The sequence below is a fragment of the Schistocerca cancellata genome, chromosome 3, assembly GCF_023864275.1.
Source record: "Schistocerca cancellata isolate TAMUIC-IGC-003103 chromosome 3, iqSchCanc2.1, whole genome shotgun sequence".
Taxonomy (NCBI): Eukaryota; Metazoa; Arthropoda; class Insecta; order Orthoptera; family Acrididae; genus Schistocerca; species Schistocerca cancellata.
Genome location: NC_064628.1, coordinates 640,651,593 through 640,671,137, shown reverse-complemented (window position 1 = coordinate 640,671,137; position 19,545 = coordinate 640,651,593). Strand labels below are relative to the sequence as shown.

Here is a 19,545-nt window from a genome sequence, read left to right as displayed (position 1 = left end):
ATCTTTTTATACAATCTTCTCGTGAATAACAAAAGGTAGTGTACTGATTTTAAAAATGATTGAATAATATTTAATATCATTTATTTAGGTTCTTATAGGTGGTGAATGTACGTGTCCAGTAAGGGACCTTGAATAGCTTTCCAATGGCAGGCAGTGACAGATGCTCATTTGTCTCTCGGTTAGGCCACTAGATGTTAGCCCCCAAAGTTATATGCAGCAAGCTATCCTAAAACAAACATTCGCTTGGAACAACTTGCGATACTACAACACCAACTGTTTTTATAGAAGTTGTTGCCATTTGTTCAGATTTCTCTTATTACGAAGCCCTGTAGGATTATAAATACTCTATATTCTTGTAATTTCAATTTGAATATTGTCCCTTAGATTCATTTTCATATTTGTCACTCTTCAGTGTGTCTACTTTGTGTAAAGAATTCAGCTTTCAATGTTCTTTGTAACAGGCTGCTGGCAATCAGAACCAGGAATTTATTTTAAGATAGAATCTCTCCTGACTCTGACAAATTATTTGTCATTCAAAGCCATTGAAGTGTGGCTGTCACTCCACTATAAATGGTTAGTTGATATGGAAGTACTCCCACACACACTTAGCCCAACTTTACAAAACAAAAACAAACAAACTAAAGTTACACGTTATTGGAGTTAATACATGAATATGTTAATCTGGAATGAGTGTTAGCATACAGGTGAGGTAGATTCTCTCCTGTTACAGATTTCATTCAAGAGAAAGTGCCATTTTGTTCCTTGCATATTCTTGCAGGCTCCTATTACTCTGTAGCTGTTGTAGATATGCTTTTCTTGCTGCGTGGACAGCAACTGTGACAAGATATTTTTGATCTGCACCCCACAGCTTGCCATCTGACATACTCCATCTAACCTCAAACACAAAAATCCAGATGCGCATTAATAGTGGAAATAAATAATTTGTCAGTCTTAGAGAGTGATGTATTTGTTCCTTTATGTTGCGCAGTTCTTGGAAGAGTTACATATTTATGATTGTGCATTTTTAAAGCACAGGATGTTTCTGTTCCCACAGTCATGAGACCTTTTTTTCCATCAAATGTATGTTCAGCATGTCAACTCAAGTCACAGAACAAGAAAGTGGGTCGTTGATGAAATTCATCTAGGCATCTTGTAAAACACATCCCTCTTCCATTATTTTTATTTTTTATCCATCCTCCACTTCCTTTTTTCCATTTCTCATTCTTTTTTTTTTCAGTTTTCGTCTTTTTACTACCCCTTTTTTGGACTGATCATACATCCCCTTCTATCCTTGATGTCTTTCAAATTCTGCTCTCGCCTTTGACCTATTGTTTACTGGCAGCTCATTATTTATACTCTGAAATTTGAGTTGTTGACAGTCTATGTTGTAAGTTCCCAAATACAAGGCATAATTCACTATACAGTCTGCAGACAGATCTTCTGCACCATACCCATATAAGCCCTCAGTTCTCCAACTACCCCGTGAACAATGTGACATCTATATCTACTGGAACAACTCAGTCAAATCTAATGCCAGGGCCCCAAACATTGTGCCAGCAAATGAGGAACGTCTTGCCCACAACCCTCCTGAAGTGATACCTGCATCCCACTCAATCTACAATATATCCTGATTCATTGTTGTGTTACACCTACTCCTAATTCCTTGCCATGTGAGTGATATCTAAGCACCCATCCTGCTTATGTCAACACCAAGGAGCCATCTGTCATTTAAATGAGTAGCCACTGACAGCCTGTGGCTATGAGCAGAGTTGGCCATACAGTGGCATACCACATTGCTCATACAACATGTTTAATTTCAGTGCTTGCTTGACAAGCTGTGCCTTGAGGCGCTTGCTTCCTTCCACCCAATTTGAGCTTCTCTGATTCACAAAGAGGGAAGTTGTCCATATACCTCATCTGATCTCACAATCCTCCAGACTTCAATCACCTGAAGCCCCAGTCCAACACCCACTTCCATCCCTAAAGCCATGCCCCCCCCCCCCCCCCCCTCGCCTGCATCATCGGGAGCTCACCAGTGCGTGCCACATTCCTGCTCCATTCCCTTGTTGAATTTTAATCACATTTGCCACAATATAAAATGAGAAACACACTGTTTGGATCTGTGACATGTTGACTGTTTATACATTCTGATGTGGGTGGATGAATATGGGGAAAAGGAAGGGGTTGATGCAGCATGGTAGTGGGAGAGGGCGGGGGGGAGGAGGAGATGTGTAAATCATATGTGATTGAAAAGAATTGAGAGGGGAGAAAGGGTGCATGGGGACAGCAGATTTATATGGCTCACTTGCAGTGTAAAAATACGGGTATATAGCGTTAGAATATATATATACGACAAGAATACAGAAAATAGCGGCATACAAAACTAACTAAATGACAGTATCTACCGTATTTACTCGAATCTAAGCCGCACTCAAATCTAAGCCGCACCTGAAAAATGAGACTCGAAATAAAGGAAAAAAATATTTCCCGAATCTAAGCCGCACCTGAAATTTGAGACTCGAAATTCAAGGGAAGAGAAAAGTTTTAGGCCGCACCTCCAAATTGAAACAAAGTTGGTCCATTGTAATATGAGACACAATTTAGGTCGAATGAAAGACCATACAGCTACAGTTGTTTGGTTCGAGTCGTAAGCTTAGCAGTTAAGCTTTACCAGGTAGCCATTGCTATGCGTCAGGCGCTCCGTACGTATTTATACGGGTACCCTTCCTTTTTCACGTGCTTCGTCTGGTTTGAATCGATTGCTTATTTTGCTTTGATCTGGTAAGTGCCGTTTTCTTTGTTATAAGTGTTGACGTCACTCTAAGCTGAAAATGCATTACTGTACTGTGTCATGCATTGTTTGTCGCATTCTGATAGTCACTATTAGGCATAAGAATAATACGAATATAAACATGACACGATACGTATATTCTTCCGCGTTTGCTGTTGTTTCACTCTAGTTTCGTAGTTTATTCGGCAGACAAGATTTAAATGAGACAGCAGCAAACATGAAAGAATACATGCCAAAATGTTTATTTTCGTATTATTCTTATGGTGAAGAGAATACTGCATGTGATTCACATTTCATCAGGTTCCTATTAGCAACCATCTCTTCTCACAGGTAGGAAAAAACTCGGAACGTGGAGTTGGCCATATTGACAAACATCCCTAACAGTCTTGCCAGTCGGATTTTCATAGTACATTGAAATTCTGCTACATTCCAAGATGAACAATACGGAATTTGTATTTACTTCATTGGATAATGTATGAAAATGCTGTGGCCGAAACTCGGGGCGGAGAAAAAAAAAAAGGTTTTGGCGCCAGTATTTATCTTTGTGCCCACAAAGCATGCTTGTGTAGCGCTACATATATTCGACGGCAGAAGTTAGTTGTGGCGGCACCTACCAACATTTTTCAGAATTTCCGCTTGCTTTGCACTCGACTCTAAGCCGCAGGAGGTTTTTTGGATTGCAAAAACCGGAAAAAAAGTGCGGCTTAGATTCGAGTAAATACGGTAATCCATATAAGAGCTTTATTGTCAGTGTTCATGAGGTTGTTCCAACTCCCTTGATAGTAATGCAAGGGGTATTTATCTCCAATATTCTTGATTATCTGGTTCGGAGCCCCACAATCACAAACCGGAGACACTGTAGCACCCCCCGCATCAACCATGCCCTGTGTGAGCTGTGTTCTATTTGACCCATGGTTTCCTGGCCATCTCTGTGCCAGCAGTATTGTAGTTATACTTTTGGAACTACTCACGCTCTTCAGGATTTGCTATAGGTTGACAGTTCTGATCCCATAGGTCTCCTACCTCAATATTACTGGCATAGCTGTTCTGCTTGCTGTAATGGTGGGTTTCCTGAATGGAGTCTATTTTGTTGTAGACTTGTTATGTCTTCCTGTATGGGTAATTCCAGGATCTCCAGTAGCTTGCAATACTACCTAAACGAGGTCTCACTTCTGTGGATTGCGGGCAGGTAGATGTTGTTCAGCAAAGGAAGCCAATAAATGGCTGTTGGTCGGATTGTCCCAGTTATTAATCACATAGTATGGTTTAGCTGGAGATCAGTCAAGTTGGTTTGGCGGCTGTTTAGCCACATCAGGGCACAGTATTCAGCTGGTGAGAAGACCAGCCCAGTGGATGTGTGCGAGGTGTCTGCTGAAGCTCCCCATGTCTTTCCACATAGTTTTTGAATAGTATTTTTCTGAGTTCTACCTTGACAGCAGTATTTTGAAGATGTTTTATATGTGAAAGGGTGCAAACAATGGTACTGGGTACTTGGGGTACTTCTTATGGCCTTGAGTGTTTCCATTAAGTTTCACTCCAAGTTCCGTGTTAGCTTGTTTCTTGTTCAGATGGAATGTACATACTTCAGTTGTACTTTTATTCGGTTTAATTTGCCACTTTCTAAAATAGGCGCTCATAACAGCTAAATCTGTGAGAATTGTCTCTGCTTGTCCGAGATCTATATTTCAACAAGCAAGAGCAATATCATCCAAGTAACAGAATTTTATTGAGCTGGTATTGGGCAGATCGGAAATATATAGGTTGAGTAATAGGGGGACTAAGACGGAGCCCTGTGGTAGATCATTACTTAATTTCCTCTCCTTGCTCACATTTTCTTTCAAGTAAACATGGAAATACCCATTGTTTATCATTGTGTTGATGAGAGTTACAGTTTTTCAGCATCTGGTTGTTTTTAGTAATTTATATATCATCCATTCTCTCCAGACAGCATCTTGTGCCACAGTTAGGTCTACAAACACAGCAGATGTCTTCACATTGTCTTGCAAAATAGCCTCTATGGAAGTTGTTGGGCCAGTACCTGGTCACAGCAACTTCTCTATGGTCTGAAACATGCTTGTTCAGGTGGGATGTGTTCCAGAATGAAGCCGCTAATTCTGTTGTAAATGAGGCTGTCCAAGAGTTTATAAGTATAGCTCAAAAGGGAAATTAGTCTGAAACTTTGAGGGTGGTCAGCTGGTTTACCTGTTTTCAAAATTGCCACTATTTTTGTTCTCTTTAGCTTGTTGGGCAGTGGCAAATTATCTAGGATATTGGAGAAGAAGTGGACTAGTCATTTTTTTTTTCACCCATTACCCTTGTTTATGAGAAATTCCAGACCAGGTGCTTTACCATGTTTAATTTGTTTCAAGGCCTCATCCAATTCAATCAGTTTAAATGGTGAAGAGAAATTGGATTCGTTTGAGCAGTGAGCTTTTAGAGAGGTGATTTGTTGTTTTATTTTGGAAATGTGTTATTTCTCCCAGGATGATCTAGATTTTTCAACTATATGGTTAGCAATTTGGTTACCTGAAATACCAGGCTTGTGACCGGGTTTATTTGAGGCTCCACCAAACTTACACAGGAGGCTCAATACTTTTCAACCTGAATGTTTGAAATTTACATTTGTATCATCTCACAGCATCATATCCCTCTAGCAGCGTCAAGACTTTGGAGGAGGTTGTCTGCAATATTGCTGTTGCCAGTTTTGCTATATTCTTCATAAAGTTGTTGGCAGTGTTCATACCACTCTGGTATATATTCCTTTTTGGGACTGGGAAAGGAGAGTACAGTGTTGGGTTAAGGGAGGAATAGAAATAAAGAAGACAAGAGTAGAAGGAGAATGGTAAAAAGTGGAAAAGGGTTGATTGAGGTTTAAGCCAAAGGAAATGCAGAGATGTAGTTTGTGCTGGGTGGATTGTTTCCATTTTTGCATTTCAGAAGAGCTGATGCTGAAAAGGGGAGAATACTCATACATAATTGGTATTGAAGCAGTTTTGACATCATCTTTATTATGGTGGACAGAATTTTCAACGATGTGGTTGTAGAGTTGGTGGGTAGCTAAATAAGGCAGTGACCATTCATGTAGATAGATAGCCAGTTATTTATCTCACACACACTGAATGCAGCAATGATGGTAGATGATAGGTGCCCTTACACCATTGTCTTTTGGTGCCTTTAATGAGAAATTAAATGTTTGTGGCTGGACTGCAGCAGAAGGTGAGAGATGACAACCAGCTGAAACAAATTCTGATAGCAAAGCAGAAGACTGGAAAGATTCTTATGTTGAAGCTGAATCAGACAGGGGTTAACTCGCACATTATATCCTGTAAAACATAGTGCAGTGGGTGAAGTATATTGAGTGAGACACCATGCTGCTACTTGTGTAGGCAGTATTAACAGTTATTGTTCATGGCAGCCACAGTAATATACTGAAATATGAGAACAGTTCATTGCATACTTTACCCCCTTGTTGTCATCTAGATCACTTTGTTAAAACTACCAGTACCTGCTATTAAAATAATTCTGTATTTATTATCAATTTTGACCTTCTAATCAACTTCATGTGTCATAAAATTATTTATAATAACCTATGTGGCCACATTTTACTGTGTTTCTACTAACACTGTAAATCAATCTAATTATATTGTCAAGCGGGTTCCATTTTTCTGCGTGGACACATTCTATGTGCTGGCTGTATATAGAACATCTCCAAACAAAAAGGTGGAAACCTGACAGTATCTAGTGTGTCTCCACACAAAAAAGCTAAACCTGATACACAGATTGATTACCTGTTTTAACAATTTTAATTTAGGTCTCAGAGATGCAGGATAGCTTTAATTTTATCCGATTCCACAGCATCAATTTTGCCTTCTAGGCTGTTGTATGAGATAAGTTTATCATATATGAAGATGATCAGAAGATCAAACCTGGTAGTGAATAAAGAACTATTTTAACAGCAGTTTTAAAATATGACTCTTTATCCAAGTACTTAAGAGCCAAGCACAAAATATATTCTGCAGTTTGGTTGTGATTTGTCGAAGCCAATATATGTGAATACAAAATAAAATTTGTGGTAACAAATTGACATGTAGTATAGTGTGAAGTCTATATTTGCTACATATTTAATTACCTTCTTGCTACAGGTAACTAAAACTACAAGGTAAATTCAGAAAAGCTGTATTATGTAATATACGTACCATTGACAAGTGTTTTGGTACAAATTATGTACAAACATCATAATATGTCAACCACGAAAAAGGCAGAGAGACCACTATATAACTTTTCCCAAATTTTTATTCTATGACAGTATAACAAGAACAATTTTATATAAAAGGGAACATCAAAGCAAATTGCTGAAATGTTCTGAATTAATCTTTGAAATTTTAAATTCTAGATCTTGTAAGCCTTATTATGAAAGTGTATTTCGGAAAGTTTGGTAACAGTTGTGGTAACTAGTAATATTACACACTCTTCATAACGATAATATATATACACACCAATTCCCCAAGACTGAAGCCATAATTGTTTTGAAATGTGTTTTTGTATAAAGAAAAGACAGAACTGGATGAATACCATATCCAACTTAATTTTTGTTGTTTGTCTCTCTGTTTAATAACTGTTTTAATTTTTGTTGTTTGTCTCTCTGTTTAATAACTGTTTTCTGGAAAATATTTCATGTTTTTCTTGATACTTTTCTATTAGTAATGGAAATAGTGCAGGAAACTTCTATTGTCAGCTTGGACAGAATACAGGTTGATTTGGCTCATTTGGTCCCTCTCCATAGTAGACATGAAGTCAAAGATTTAAATAAATGTAGATAATTATAATAAACATATGTTAAACATAGTGTTAATTTAATATATGAATATTGTAACAAACAGAGGGGGGGCAGAGAGAGAGAGAGAGAGGGGGGGGGGGAGGTGGAGGAGGAGGAGGAGGAGGAGGAGGAGGAGGAGGAGGAGAAGAAGAAAAAGAAGAAGAAGAAGAAACCACTGCCATCAATAAATTAGATTATGACCCCAAAGGAGTTGCTAAAATCAGTGTTACCATATGACAAAGAACTTTATGCTTATTTTATTCCATATGGCACTACTGAGGGTTTCTGTATTAACCTATGTATTTTCATATACTGTTATGATCTGGAATCACATTACACTGCCTGTTCTTTGCACACTGAGTATTTTTCAGTGATGAAAATTGTTTCAGCTGTGAAACTCAGAAAGGCATAAAGTACAGTCACAGCATTATAGTTCAGTGATCATGATGAGAGGCAGGCTGAAAGCAGTGTATTGAAGAGGAAATGATTTTTCCTTGTTTTATTCCACTGTAATTTATCTGGTGATAATGTGCATTGAGCATGTGCATTAGCAGGCAGGAAATAAATTTTCACATCATTTATAACATTTAACATAAGAGAAGATTTACTTGACACAAGAATTAGGGTACCCTGAAACTGATATTGCTGGTCATAGAGATTGAACCATGCATGTGTCGGTGTATATTTGTTTTCTTGCATGTAGCAAACCTCACATTATACAAAACCTGATGGGTTTTGTAATACTTTTCTCTTTTTTTCCAATACCCAATATAGTTTTACTAAAATATCATTTTGGAACCTTAAATGAGACTAAGAAAAATGTGCTGAACAGATCATTATCATTCAGAAATGTACTGTGTGAATGCAGATGAGAGGTGGATGGGGGGGGGGGGCAGAATTATCTGTTACCAACAGTAAAGCATATATTGGGTGAAACACACTTGAAAAAATTTGTAAACATAAAAAAATACACTTTATTTTTAAAATTGATTGTTTCTTGTATATACCTTTCGTGCTCTAATGAATATGTTAGTTGATCTGGAACTGCAAACATATTTTATTGAAGGGAAGTTATTCATTGTGCTGCAATAATGTCAACATAGTGAAACATACAGTTTATGTATCTTGCAGATGCTGAGCTGTGTCATCAGATCACACATAGTCTTGCAGAACGGAAAATGGCTCTTCGTGGTATAGATCTGATGAGGCGTGCTATAAGAAAAATACAATTGTTTGATTCACAGCTGACTTCAGTACATGCTGATCTATGTCAGTTGTGTCTTCTTGCAAAGTGTTTTAAACCAGCATTAGAGTTCCTTAACACAGATATCACCAACATTAGTCGTGAGGTAAGTCATATAACTAAAACCACCTTCTATGTAATTTTAACCACATGTTCGAAATGTGTTGCGTTATGTTAGATTAGGCATAAAATAAAAAGTTACTGGTAGCAGAAGTTTGAAATAAATAATTTTCCCACACAGTCACGGTTACAAACATAGCCATTACGGCTGAAAATAATTTTAACCACACTGATCAATTTGTTCTATATTGCATTTGGCTAATTATTCATTTGTAACATTATGAAATCATTATATTATTTCTTTTGAAAAGCAGATACCACTCAAGATGCGAGTCAGCTAAAGTAAGACATGAATTACGAAAAGTATAATACCCCGAGACAATACACATAGGGAGATGTGAAACTGGGAAGCAAAGATTGCATAGCTATTGTTCTTGGATTAGCAATTTAAATAAAATTCATACAGCTAAATAAAAAATAGTGTGTTAATTAATAACAGATATAAAAGAACAACTACATGTTGTTAAAAGATCCAAGAAACAGCACAAAAGTTCAGAGGTGATGCATCTGTGTCACAAAAATATCCATCAGAAGTGAAATGGCCATTATTAAAAATTGCAGTGGCCTGAACATAAAGCATCTATCACTAATGCCCCAGGTCCCAACAGTTGGGCCAATCATGTGCCTCCAGGAGTTATGTCACAGCTAGTGGTGCCCTGTCCCCTCCTCATAGGCTGGATGGGGTGTCCAGGTGATGAGTCCTGGTGCTGCCTGTCTACGCCTGTTGTTGCCACCGCTTTCACATAAGTGTGTTCCTGACATACAGGGTGTACATAAGGTCCGAGAACATTTCAATTATTTATTACACAAGAACTAAACATTCTAAAGATCTCACACATTTTGCAGTTTGGAGAGAAACTCTGATAGTTTTTTTACAAACATTCAGTATGTGAACCTTGAGTGATCCGGCGGACGTCAGTATGATAATTGAATTCTTGCCATACCCATTCCAGCAGGGCATTGTCAACTGTGGCACTTGCTTCCCATATTCTCTCCCAGAGCTCTGTTACATCACATGATAGAGGCGGTACATACACCAGATCATTAATGTGTCCCCACAGAAAAGAGTCACACGGAGTGAGATCTGGTGATCAGGGAGGCCATTTCATGAAACGGCTGTCTCTTTCTGTAGCACGGCCGATCCATTGATGCGCCAGCTCTGTATACAGGTACCCACCAACTTCACGATGAAAATGTCGCAGGACTTTCCCCACTGTCATTGGAGCCATTTCGAGTCCACGGGATGCATGACACACCGATTTCTTTGGTCTCCTTATGAATGCCTCTTGTACGCACTCCACATTCACTTCACTCACACTGAAACATCCGCATCTCTTTGCTGGGCACAAGCAACCCATAGTAACGAATTTGTTGTGCCAGTGGTAAATGGCCTTCCTTGTTGGTGGCTTCTTACCATACTTGGTTCTAAATATCCGTTGAACAGCTGTAGCACACTTGTTTTTGCCAAACTCCAACACTCAGAAAGCTTGCTCCACACCTGAACTCGCCATGTTTGTAAGTAGCACTGGCTATCAGCAAATTACCAAACTACGCTGTAGTGGTATACATGAAAAAAAACTTTCAGGGTTTCTCATCAAAGTGACATACGTGTGATATCTGTACAATGTTTGGTTCTTGTGCAATAAATAATTGAAAATGTTCTCAGACTTTATGTACACCCTGTATTTTTGCTAACATCACATCCAAAGCAGAGTTCAGTTGGAAACTGTTGTCCCTGTTGGTAAGATTGAAATATACTCTTTAAATTCCACTGCCTCTTTGATGACTGAATCTCAGAACCCACTGGCATGGTTCAGCACCTCTGTCTGTTCAGTAACAAACTTATGCCCTTCATTGATGCTTTGCTCTGCCACTATAGGCTTGTTGGTTTGGTTGAGGTGAATGTTCTTCACACATCTGAACAGCTCTATGAGATGCACCGCTGCTTCAGACTAATGTATTGCATCCCAGACTTGCAACCAGTCCTATAGATACTGGTTGCCCAAGCCCTAGTTGGTGTTTGACTGACCCAAGCATGTTTGTAATTATAACCACTGAGTAGAAAATGGTTTGTATGTTGTGCTCCTCCATTATTCTGGCAATCTTAGCAGAGGGCAGCCCTGCATATGGGATGAATGCCTGGCATTTGGTTTCTTTTTCTGAATTGGTTTCTTTCTTCTTCTTCTTCTTCTTCTTCCTTGGCTGGAGAACACATCTTATTTGTGTCTCGGAGTAGCCTTTCTTGTGAGAGGTTTCCTGCTGATGTTTTAACAACTCAGTGCACTGTCTCTTTTTTTCTCTCATATCTCACATACTTTTTATACGAAGTGGTGATAACAGATTTGCATTGTGCTGGACACTATGTCTCCTTCCCGTAGAAGGAATGTGCCATCAGAATGTCTGGGAGCGGTAGGCATCCATTTTCTTCAGTTTCTGTGGGGTACGTAACATTGTCATGTATGCTGTTAAGCTATCACAGGAATTCTTCCAGGTTTCTTTCATCATGTGGCCAAACCACAAATATGTCATCCACATATCTGTAGAATGCCTTTGATATAAGGAATGTGGTTTTGAGAGCTGTTTCCTTGAAGTGTTCTATATGCAGGTTAGTGATGCGGGTGCTAGAGAGAAACCCCTGGTGACTCCATCTGTCTGTTCATAGAACCTTCCACCACATGTGGAAACAGTTTCACCATGTTGCTGTCAGTGTGACTCTAGTGATACCATGAAATCTTCGCGTATTACCTGTATGAAGAGAGATGTGATGTTTAAACTGACTAGATCACTCTTTTCCAGGCATACCATTTGAAGCACTTCCGCAGCCTCTGTTGAGTTTTTGATATGGTGTGGACTGTGACCCACGAGAGGTTTTAGTAATTGTGCCAATTGCTTGGCTGTGCCATGTTTTGATGAATTTATATTGTTCACTATCAGATGTAGTGAAACTCTAGATTTTAGTCACTGTGCCAGTTGCCATGTTAATGAATTTATATTGTTCACTATCAGGTGTAGTGAAACTCCATGTTCTCTTTGTGTATTCCTGGAAGGTCATAAAGCTGTGGTGGTACCGTTGCCCTAGCGTACAGCATCCTGAATATATCCAAGTCAAGTCTTGAGTTGTTTAGGATTGTGATGGTCTTCCTTTACGCAGCTGGTGTAGGACCCTTCTTCACTTGCATGTATGCCGGATCCTGTAGTAGTATTTCAGTCTTCAGCTAATAGTCATTTGATTGTAACGTCGCATTACCCTTGTCAGCTGCTAGGATGACAGTGCCATTGTCTTCATTGAGGACATGTATATCCCTATATTCTGCAACCAAGACATTACCCCTCAGCATTGTGGCTTTCTTAGGGACTCTGCAAGTATCCATCTCACTTCTTTTTCGATATCAGAGGAGACCCCATGGATGGTTTGTTTGATGCTGCAGATTATCTCAATATTAGATAGTGTTCTTGATACTTGTGCAAAATTCAAACGTTTGTGACAGCACAGAAGCTATTGCCTTATCCAATTCCTTTCCAGTCAAACTGGTGGTAGTCCTTGAATCACAGTGTCGAAGTCCTCTGGAAACTAGTGAAACATGAGCATTGTTTTGCAGTAGCTTTCTACTTTCAGACAGAGTGTATATGCCCCAGGAACAACCAAGAAATCCTGGAAAAACCTGGAAATTTTTTCATCTGGCAGAAAACCAGGAAAACCTGGGAATTTTTCATTGTTTTAGTTTCCAGTTAAATTTTTATAGCTTTGACTCGAAAGAACTGATACTCTAACAAAGAATATTACTGTTTCTTGCTACTGCAGAATAATGCTGCAGCAATAAAACATAAATGAGAGAAAAAAATAAAACTTAGATTGCAAAAGAAATGTGCCGTTTATGACAACAAAACACACTGCACACAAAAGTGTCTGCCAACAACAAAATGTGTCATAGGCTTTAGGGGGAAGGCTATGTTCATAACAACAAACTACTTCCAGTGAGCGTGGTGTCACAACTACTTACATTAGGTTTGAAACTTCCTGGCAGATTAAAACTGTGTGCCCGACCGAGACTCGAACTCGGGACCTTTGCCTTTCGCGGGCAAGTGCTCTACCATCTGAGTACCGCGCGTGAGTCGTGCTTCGGTAGCTCAGATGGTAGAGCTCTTGACCACGAAAGGCAAAGGTCCCGAGTTCGAGTCTCGGTTGGGCACACAGTTTTAATCTGCCAGGAAGTTTCATATCAGCGCACACTCCACTGCAGAGTGAAAATCTCATTCTGGAAACATCCTCCAGGCTGGGGCTAAACCATGTCTCCGCAATATCCTTTCTTTCAGGAGTGCTAGTTCTGCAAGGTTCGCAGGAGAGCTTCTGTAAAGTTTGGAAGGTAGGAGACGAGGTACTGGCAGAAGTAAATCTGTGAGTACCGAGCGTGAGTCGTGCTTCGGTAGCTCAGATGGTAGAGCACTTGCCCGCGAAAGGTAAAGGTCCCGAGTTCGAGTCTCGGTCGGGCACACAGTTTTAATCTGCCAGGAAGTTTCATATCAGCCCACACTCCACTGCAGAGTGAAAATCTCATTCTGCAATACATTAGGTTTGTTTGAGTAGTTGCCAGCGGGCTCATGTGCAAGCGCAGTTGAGTCGCAAGTACTTTCTCCCACTTCTGGCTGTTAGATGTATCAGCAGTAGTAACAAGCAGACAGATGCTAAGCAGAAAAATTTTTCTAGTGCATCCAAACTACCAGATTCATACATGTGCAGAGCAGTCTGGGCTATTGTGGGGAGGGAGTAGTCTCTACACGACCCATGTTTATGTTTAATGATTTTGCTGTTTTCTCTTCGTTTACAACTCTCATGTCAAATGAAAACAAAACTGATTTCTGTGGCTGGGAGCTATCAAGTGAATTAAAATACTTTCACATGATTACAGAAGTCTAAAATATGTTATTAGTGATTTATATTTTATTTCCACATTTTTGGCATTCAAACATTAATCACTTTGCAGAACAATGAAGTCATTTTTGTCAGTTTGCTAAAGAAATTTGGCTTTCATTAATCTTTTCCAGTGAGGCAGTCAATTTATTTGAAATTAAGTATTTCACTCCACACTAGTGGCTAGTTTCAGCTGTTCACAGTTCATGTTTTAATCTTCTGACACATATAGCATTATGCCATAATAAAGAACCAAACAGAGATAATACAGTACTATCACTTCAAGAAAATTTACGTGCCAAAAACCACAATGGAAAGCTTAATATTAAGTTGGGGTCTAGTTCATTACGAATCTGGATGTATGAATGTGCTCTTTAAGACAAATTATGCATCCAAGTAGGGTTTACGAAGTTCAGATGCTCATGGAATATCCTCTGATGTCCTGTTTCCTTTATGACATAATGTAAGATCTCTTAAATATGCAAAAATACAGGCTTCCAACATTGTCATAACTGTGTACGTGCAGAACAGCTATTCTCTGGTGCTCTCTGGCACCTGGCGAAGCAAACCTATTTCTAATCTCTTAACAGGTTACAGGAAAATATTGTGTGTGTGTGTGTGTGTGTGTGTGTGTGTGTGTGTGTGTGTGTGTGTGTTTGTTTGTTTGTTTGTTTTTGTGTAACACCATTAAGTTTTCCTATGTGTGTGTTCATGCGATGTGACAGTGATATTGCTACTGGCTTATTAAATCATGTGCCCTATGTTGGCTGGAGAGATCACATGGTGAAAGCCAAGCCATTTATGTGACTGGCTTGCAAAAGTGCAACGTAATCTCGATTTCAATTCTTCGGAAACTAATGTACAGTGTTTAGTGGAATTTGAGTTTATACGAAAATATGTAATATACTGTAATATAAAATTATGCTGCTGCACATCAGAGAACTTTTCATGTGTTTTTGCTGGGTTTCGTTTTCTAAAGAGCCGGTAAGTTCTACACTGGCATGTAAAACATTAACCACTCAAAGGGTTAATAAGTGTTACAGATCCGATAGAAAGTATACTGTCATTTAACACAGACAAAGTGTGTTTTCACCAGGGAAAAAGTGTATTTTTCACCGGGAAATCTGGGAATCCCCCCTCCCCCCTTCCTTGTCTGCATATATATCCTGTCAGAGTTCACGGGTTGTGAAGATGGACACAAGTGGCAAGTGAGCTCTGAGTTCATTCAGTTTTTTCCAGTTCTAGCCTGATAGCACTGGTATGCTCTTACACTAGGCGCAACCTATCACACTGTAGAATGCATATGTTCCTCATTTTGTTGGTGGGATGTTGCAAGTAAACAAACTGCGGCATCTTTTCCTTATCCCAACACCACTGTAAGAAAGCCAGTCTGATTAAAAGATTCACCTCGATTCATAGCTTTTGCAGCATCTGGAAGCTGCACTGGATCGCCTCTCTGTAGAGGTGTTCTATACTGAAATTCAGGCACTGTCAGTGATTTTTGTTTATGAAATCTTCTTGGGTTATCAACCAAATTGTGATGTTGTTTTGTTCAAACGTTTCAGTGAGTTTCTAGTTTGTCTTCAGGTGAAGTGTTGAGTTTGTGTCCGGTTTGTATCTTTGTAGATGCTGTACCGTAGACACCTCCACCAAAGTTCCAACAAATGTGCCAGTTTTGTGCTTTTTTGAAGAGATGTCATGGCTGATGGTGGGAAGGGGGTCTCTAATGGGATGGGGGGGGGGGGGGTCCGAGAACTGAGTTCTGGTGCTGCATGTCTGTTCTGCTTGCTGCTTCTGCCGCTTTCTCATCAGTGTTCCTGACATATTTCTGCTAACACCACATCCCTTGCAGAGCTTACTTGGAAACTGTTGTTCCTGTGGACAAGATTGTCATGTAGTCTTATTTCCTCTGTCTCTGTGGTGACTGAATCCCAGAACCCATTGGAAAGGTTCAGCACCTTTGCCAAATAACAAGCATATGTCCTTTGCTGATGTTGTGCTATCTCACTGCATACTTGGTTTGGTTCATGCAGATGCTCTTCACAGCACTGCGAGGGTCTTCGCTGTGTTTGGCTGTTGTAAAGCATGCCACAATCACAATTTATCTTGAAGATGCCAGGTGCCCATAGCCCTATGAGGTGCTTGAGTGACCCAAGCATTTTTGTGGTTGCAACCGTTGAGTGGACAATGGTTTTTATGTTGTGATTCTCCATTATCGTGGCAGTTTTGGTAGTGGGAGGCTGTGTGTATAGGATGGTGGGTGGCCCTGCATATGGGAGAGTATGAGCTTTGTTTCTGTCATGTAAAGGCTAGTGTCATTTGTCACAGTTTATGCTCCAACATGTTGGTACCTGTTGACTCTTCTGTTAATGCATTGCTGATGACAATGTTATGGTCAAAATCTAAATCTGCAATAAATTATGGATTTTGCAACTGACTACTGTCCTCCTTTAAATTTGAATAGTCAACTGTCACTGTGCATGCAGGCATATGGTGGATTCCAGTTTAGCTATTTTTATGTAGGTGATAAAGTCTTTGGAATCTGTGACCAGTTCCACACACTGCCTTGGAAATTAGCTAAGAAAAAATTTCCAATTAAAAGACAAATCATCCAAAGGGAAATAGCTGTAGCCTCTGGCCCACTGTCAGGACCTGTGCCCATGGGGGGCAGTGCAGATGTGCTACCACTAAAGTATTTGTAGAGTGAGTGCAGATCCTGGATATGAATCAGCCAGACCTTCCCACTGTCAAACCCCATGTTTGAAGCAATTTCTTTTGTAAACCATGGTACTTGTATGAGTGTGATTTGATAAGTCTGGTAGAAAAGCAAGAAAGAAAAATGTTTGTTTCATAAACAACTCACTTTATTACACAACATAGTTTCCTTCGAGAGAGTGATGCACCACCTTCTTTATCCTGTTGGAAAAATATATTCTGTCAAACTCTGCAAATTACTTGTTGACTGTAACTATCTCTTCCTCATTATATGAAAATTTCTTCCAAGCAAGCCAAACTTTCAAGATGGGGAACAGGCAGAAGTCACTTGGGACTGAGTATGGTGGATAGGCTGGATGAGGAATCAATTCAAAGCCCAATTGATGCACTTTTGGCATTGTTATCACTGATGTTTGGAAAAGTGCATTATCCTAGTGAAAGAGTACTTTTTTGCATACCAACCTACCGTATTTACTCGAATCTAAGCCGCACTTTTTTTCCGGTTTTTGTAATCCAAAAAACCGCCTGCGGCTTAGAATCGAGTGCAAAGCAAGCGGAAGTTCTGAAAAATGTTGGTAGGTGCCGCCACAACTAACTTCTGCCGTCGAATATATGTAGCGCTACACAAGCATGCATTGTGGGCACAAAGATAAATACTGGCGCCAAAACCTTTTTTTTTTTCTCCGCCCCGAGTTTCGACCACTGCATTTTCATACAATGTCCAACGAAATAAATACAAATTCCGTATTGTTCATCTTCGAATGTAGCCGAATTTCAATGTACTACGAAAATCCGACTGGCAAGACTGTTAGGGATGTTTGTCAATATGGCCAACTCTACGTTCCGAGTTTTTTCCTACCAGTGAGAAGAGATGGTTGCTAATAGGAACCTGATGAAGTGTGAATCACATGCAGTATTCTCTTCACCATAAGAATAATACGAAAATAAACATTTTGCCATGTATTCTTTCGTGTTTGCTGCTCTCATTTAAATCCTGTCTGCCTAATAAACTACGAAACTAGAGTGAAACAACAGCAAACGCGGAAGAATATATGTATCATGTCATGTTTATATTCGTATTATTCTTATGCCTAATAGTGATATAGTCAGAAATGAAGCACGGCAACTGACATAGATTTTAAATGTAAGATGACTAATTTCTGTGCAGAATTTGATGTACTAAAGAAGCGGCCGCAAAGATTTTCAAACGGAGAAAAATTTGCGCCTAACTCTCGTTCAGAACATGTTCTATCATACGCAGTCTATTATTTGGTTCTTGTTGATCATTAACAAAGAAAGCAGCAGTGTAAGTAACAACAAACTGCAGTCTCTTGCCATTGTTTCGCTAATGAGACGATTCCTCTTTTTAAAAAAAAAGCGGCGGTAGCGCGCACAAAAGCAAGTCATGCCGCGAGCGGCGACAGGCCGTACACACGCACTATCAGAATACGACAAACAATGCATTTTCAGCTTAGAGTGACGCAAACACCTACAACAAAGAAAACGGCACTTATCAGATCAAAGCAAAATAAGCAATCGATTCAAACCAGACGAAGCACGTGAAAAAGGAAGGGTACCCGTATAAATACGGACGGAGCGCCTGACGCATAGCAATGGCTACCTGGTAAAGCTTAACTGCTAAGCTTACGACTTGAACCAAACTACTGTAGCTGTATCGTCTTTCATTCGACCTAAATTGTATCTCGTATTACAATGGACCAACTTTGTTTCGATTTGGAGGTGCGGCCTAAAACTTTTCTCTCCCCTTGAATTTCGAGTCTCAAATTTCAGGTGCGGCTTAGATTCGGGAAATATTTTTTTCCTTTATTTCGAGTCTCATTTTTCAGGTGCGGCTTAGATTCGAGTGCGGCTTAGATTCGAGTAAATACGGTATGTAAGTTTCATACAATCCAGCAATGAAGCATGATAGGATCCAGTAAAGATTCTGCCTTTTCCAGGTAATCTTTGAGAATTATTCCTTGGGAATCCCAAAAAATAGTAGCCATCACCTTGCCAATTGACAAAATAGTCATTGTCTACTTTGGTGCATTTTCACCAGCCTCTGTCCATTCTTTTGACTGCAATTTTGACTTTAGTGTGAAATGATGGGTCCAGGTTTCATCAACAGTCACAAGTTGGCATGAAAGTCTTGAAGGTTGTGGTTAAACATTGCCAGGTGTTGGTATGTTGTGCCAGATGCACTTTTGGTCAACTGTGAGCTATCCACCTTGTATACAGCTTCTTCATAGCCAATTCTCTGTGCAGGATATTATAAACACTCTCACTTGAGGTGCCTTCAGTCTCAGCAATCTCGTGGATTTTTATTTGCCAATCATGCAGTACATGTGATGGATTTTATCAATGGTTTCCTTTATGGCAACCTCACTTGGGTCCCTATAGCATACTTCATCTTTGCTGCATAACTGACCATGTTTAAATTCATTATTTCAAAAGTAAATGGTCTTCATTGATGGTGCAGAGCCCATATGAACTTCATTCAATTCAGTTTTAATTTATGCATTAGCCCAACCTATTAAATGAAAATGTTTAATAACAGCATGAAACTTGGGTTTTCTCCATTTTCATGCACAGTTGACACACTGATCAATTCAGACTGACTGTCAACAATGACCTGTGTGCTGTACATTGTTGTCATTCCGTATACAATCCTTGGAATAATCAAGTTTACCAACCCTAAAGACACAACAAAAAAGTTCCATTCTCTCGCAGAATTTTACTGGACTTATCAAACTACCCTTGCATAGAGTCAGTGGAAAGGATGCTTGTCCATTAACTTTACCACACATTTACTTTGTAAGTGTATACCCATTACTCTGACATAAGGAATCGGTACTCCACAGGGAGCTTAAGGGTTAAACACCAAGCAGTCTGCCAATGGCCACTTCATCTCCACCCCAAAGAGATCTCTCACTCTAGCAAATGCTGGAACC

General features: G+C 39.6%; 1 protein-coding gene across 1 annotated transcript in view; it reads left to right on the top strand.

The window, feature by feature from the left end:
• Positions 1–19,545, top strand: part of LOC126175586 (COP9 signalosome complex subunit 3) — a 99,712-nt gene that overhangs the window by 33,496 nt on the left and 46,671 nt on the right. The window contains exon 3 of the mRNA XM_049922446.1: positions 8,739–8,956. Within this exon, the coding sequence (XP_049778403.1) occupies positions 8,739–8,956 (218 nt within the window). The remainder of the gene's footprint in view (positions 1–8,738; positions 8,957–19,545) is intronic.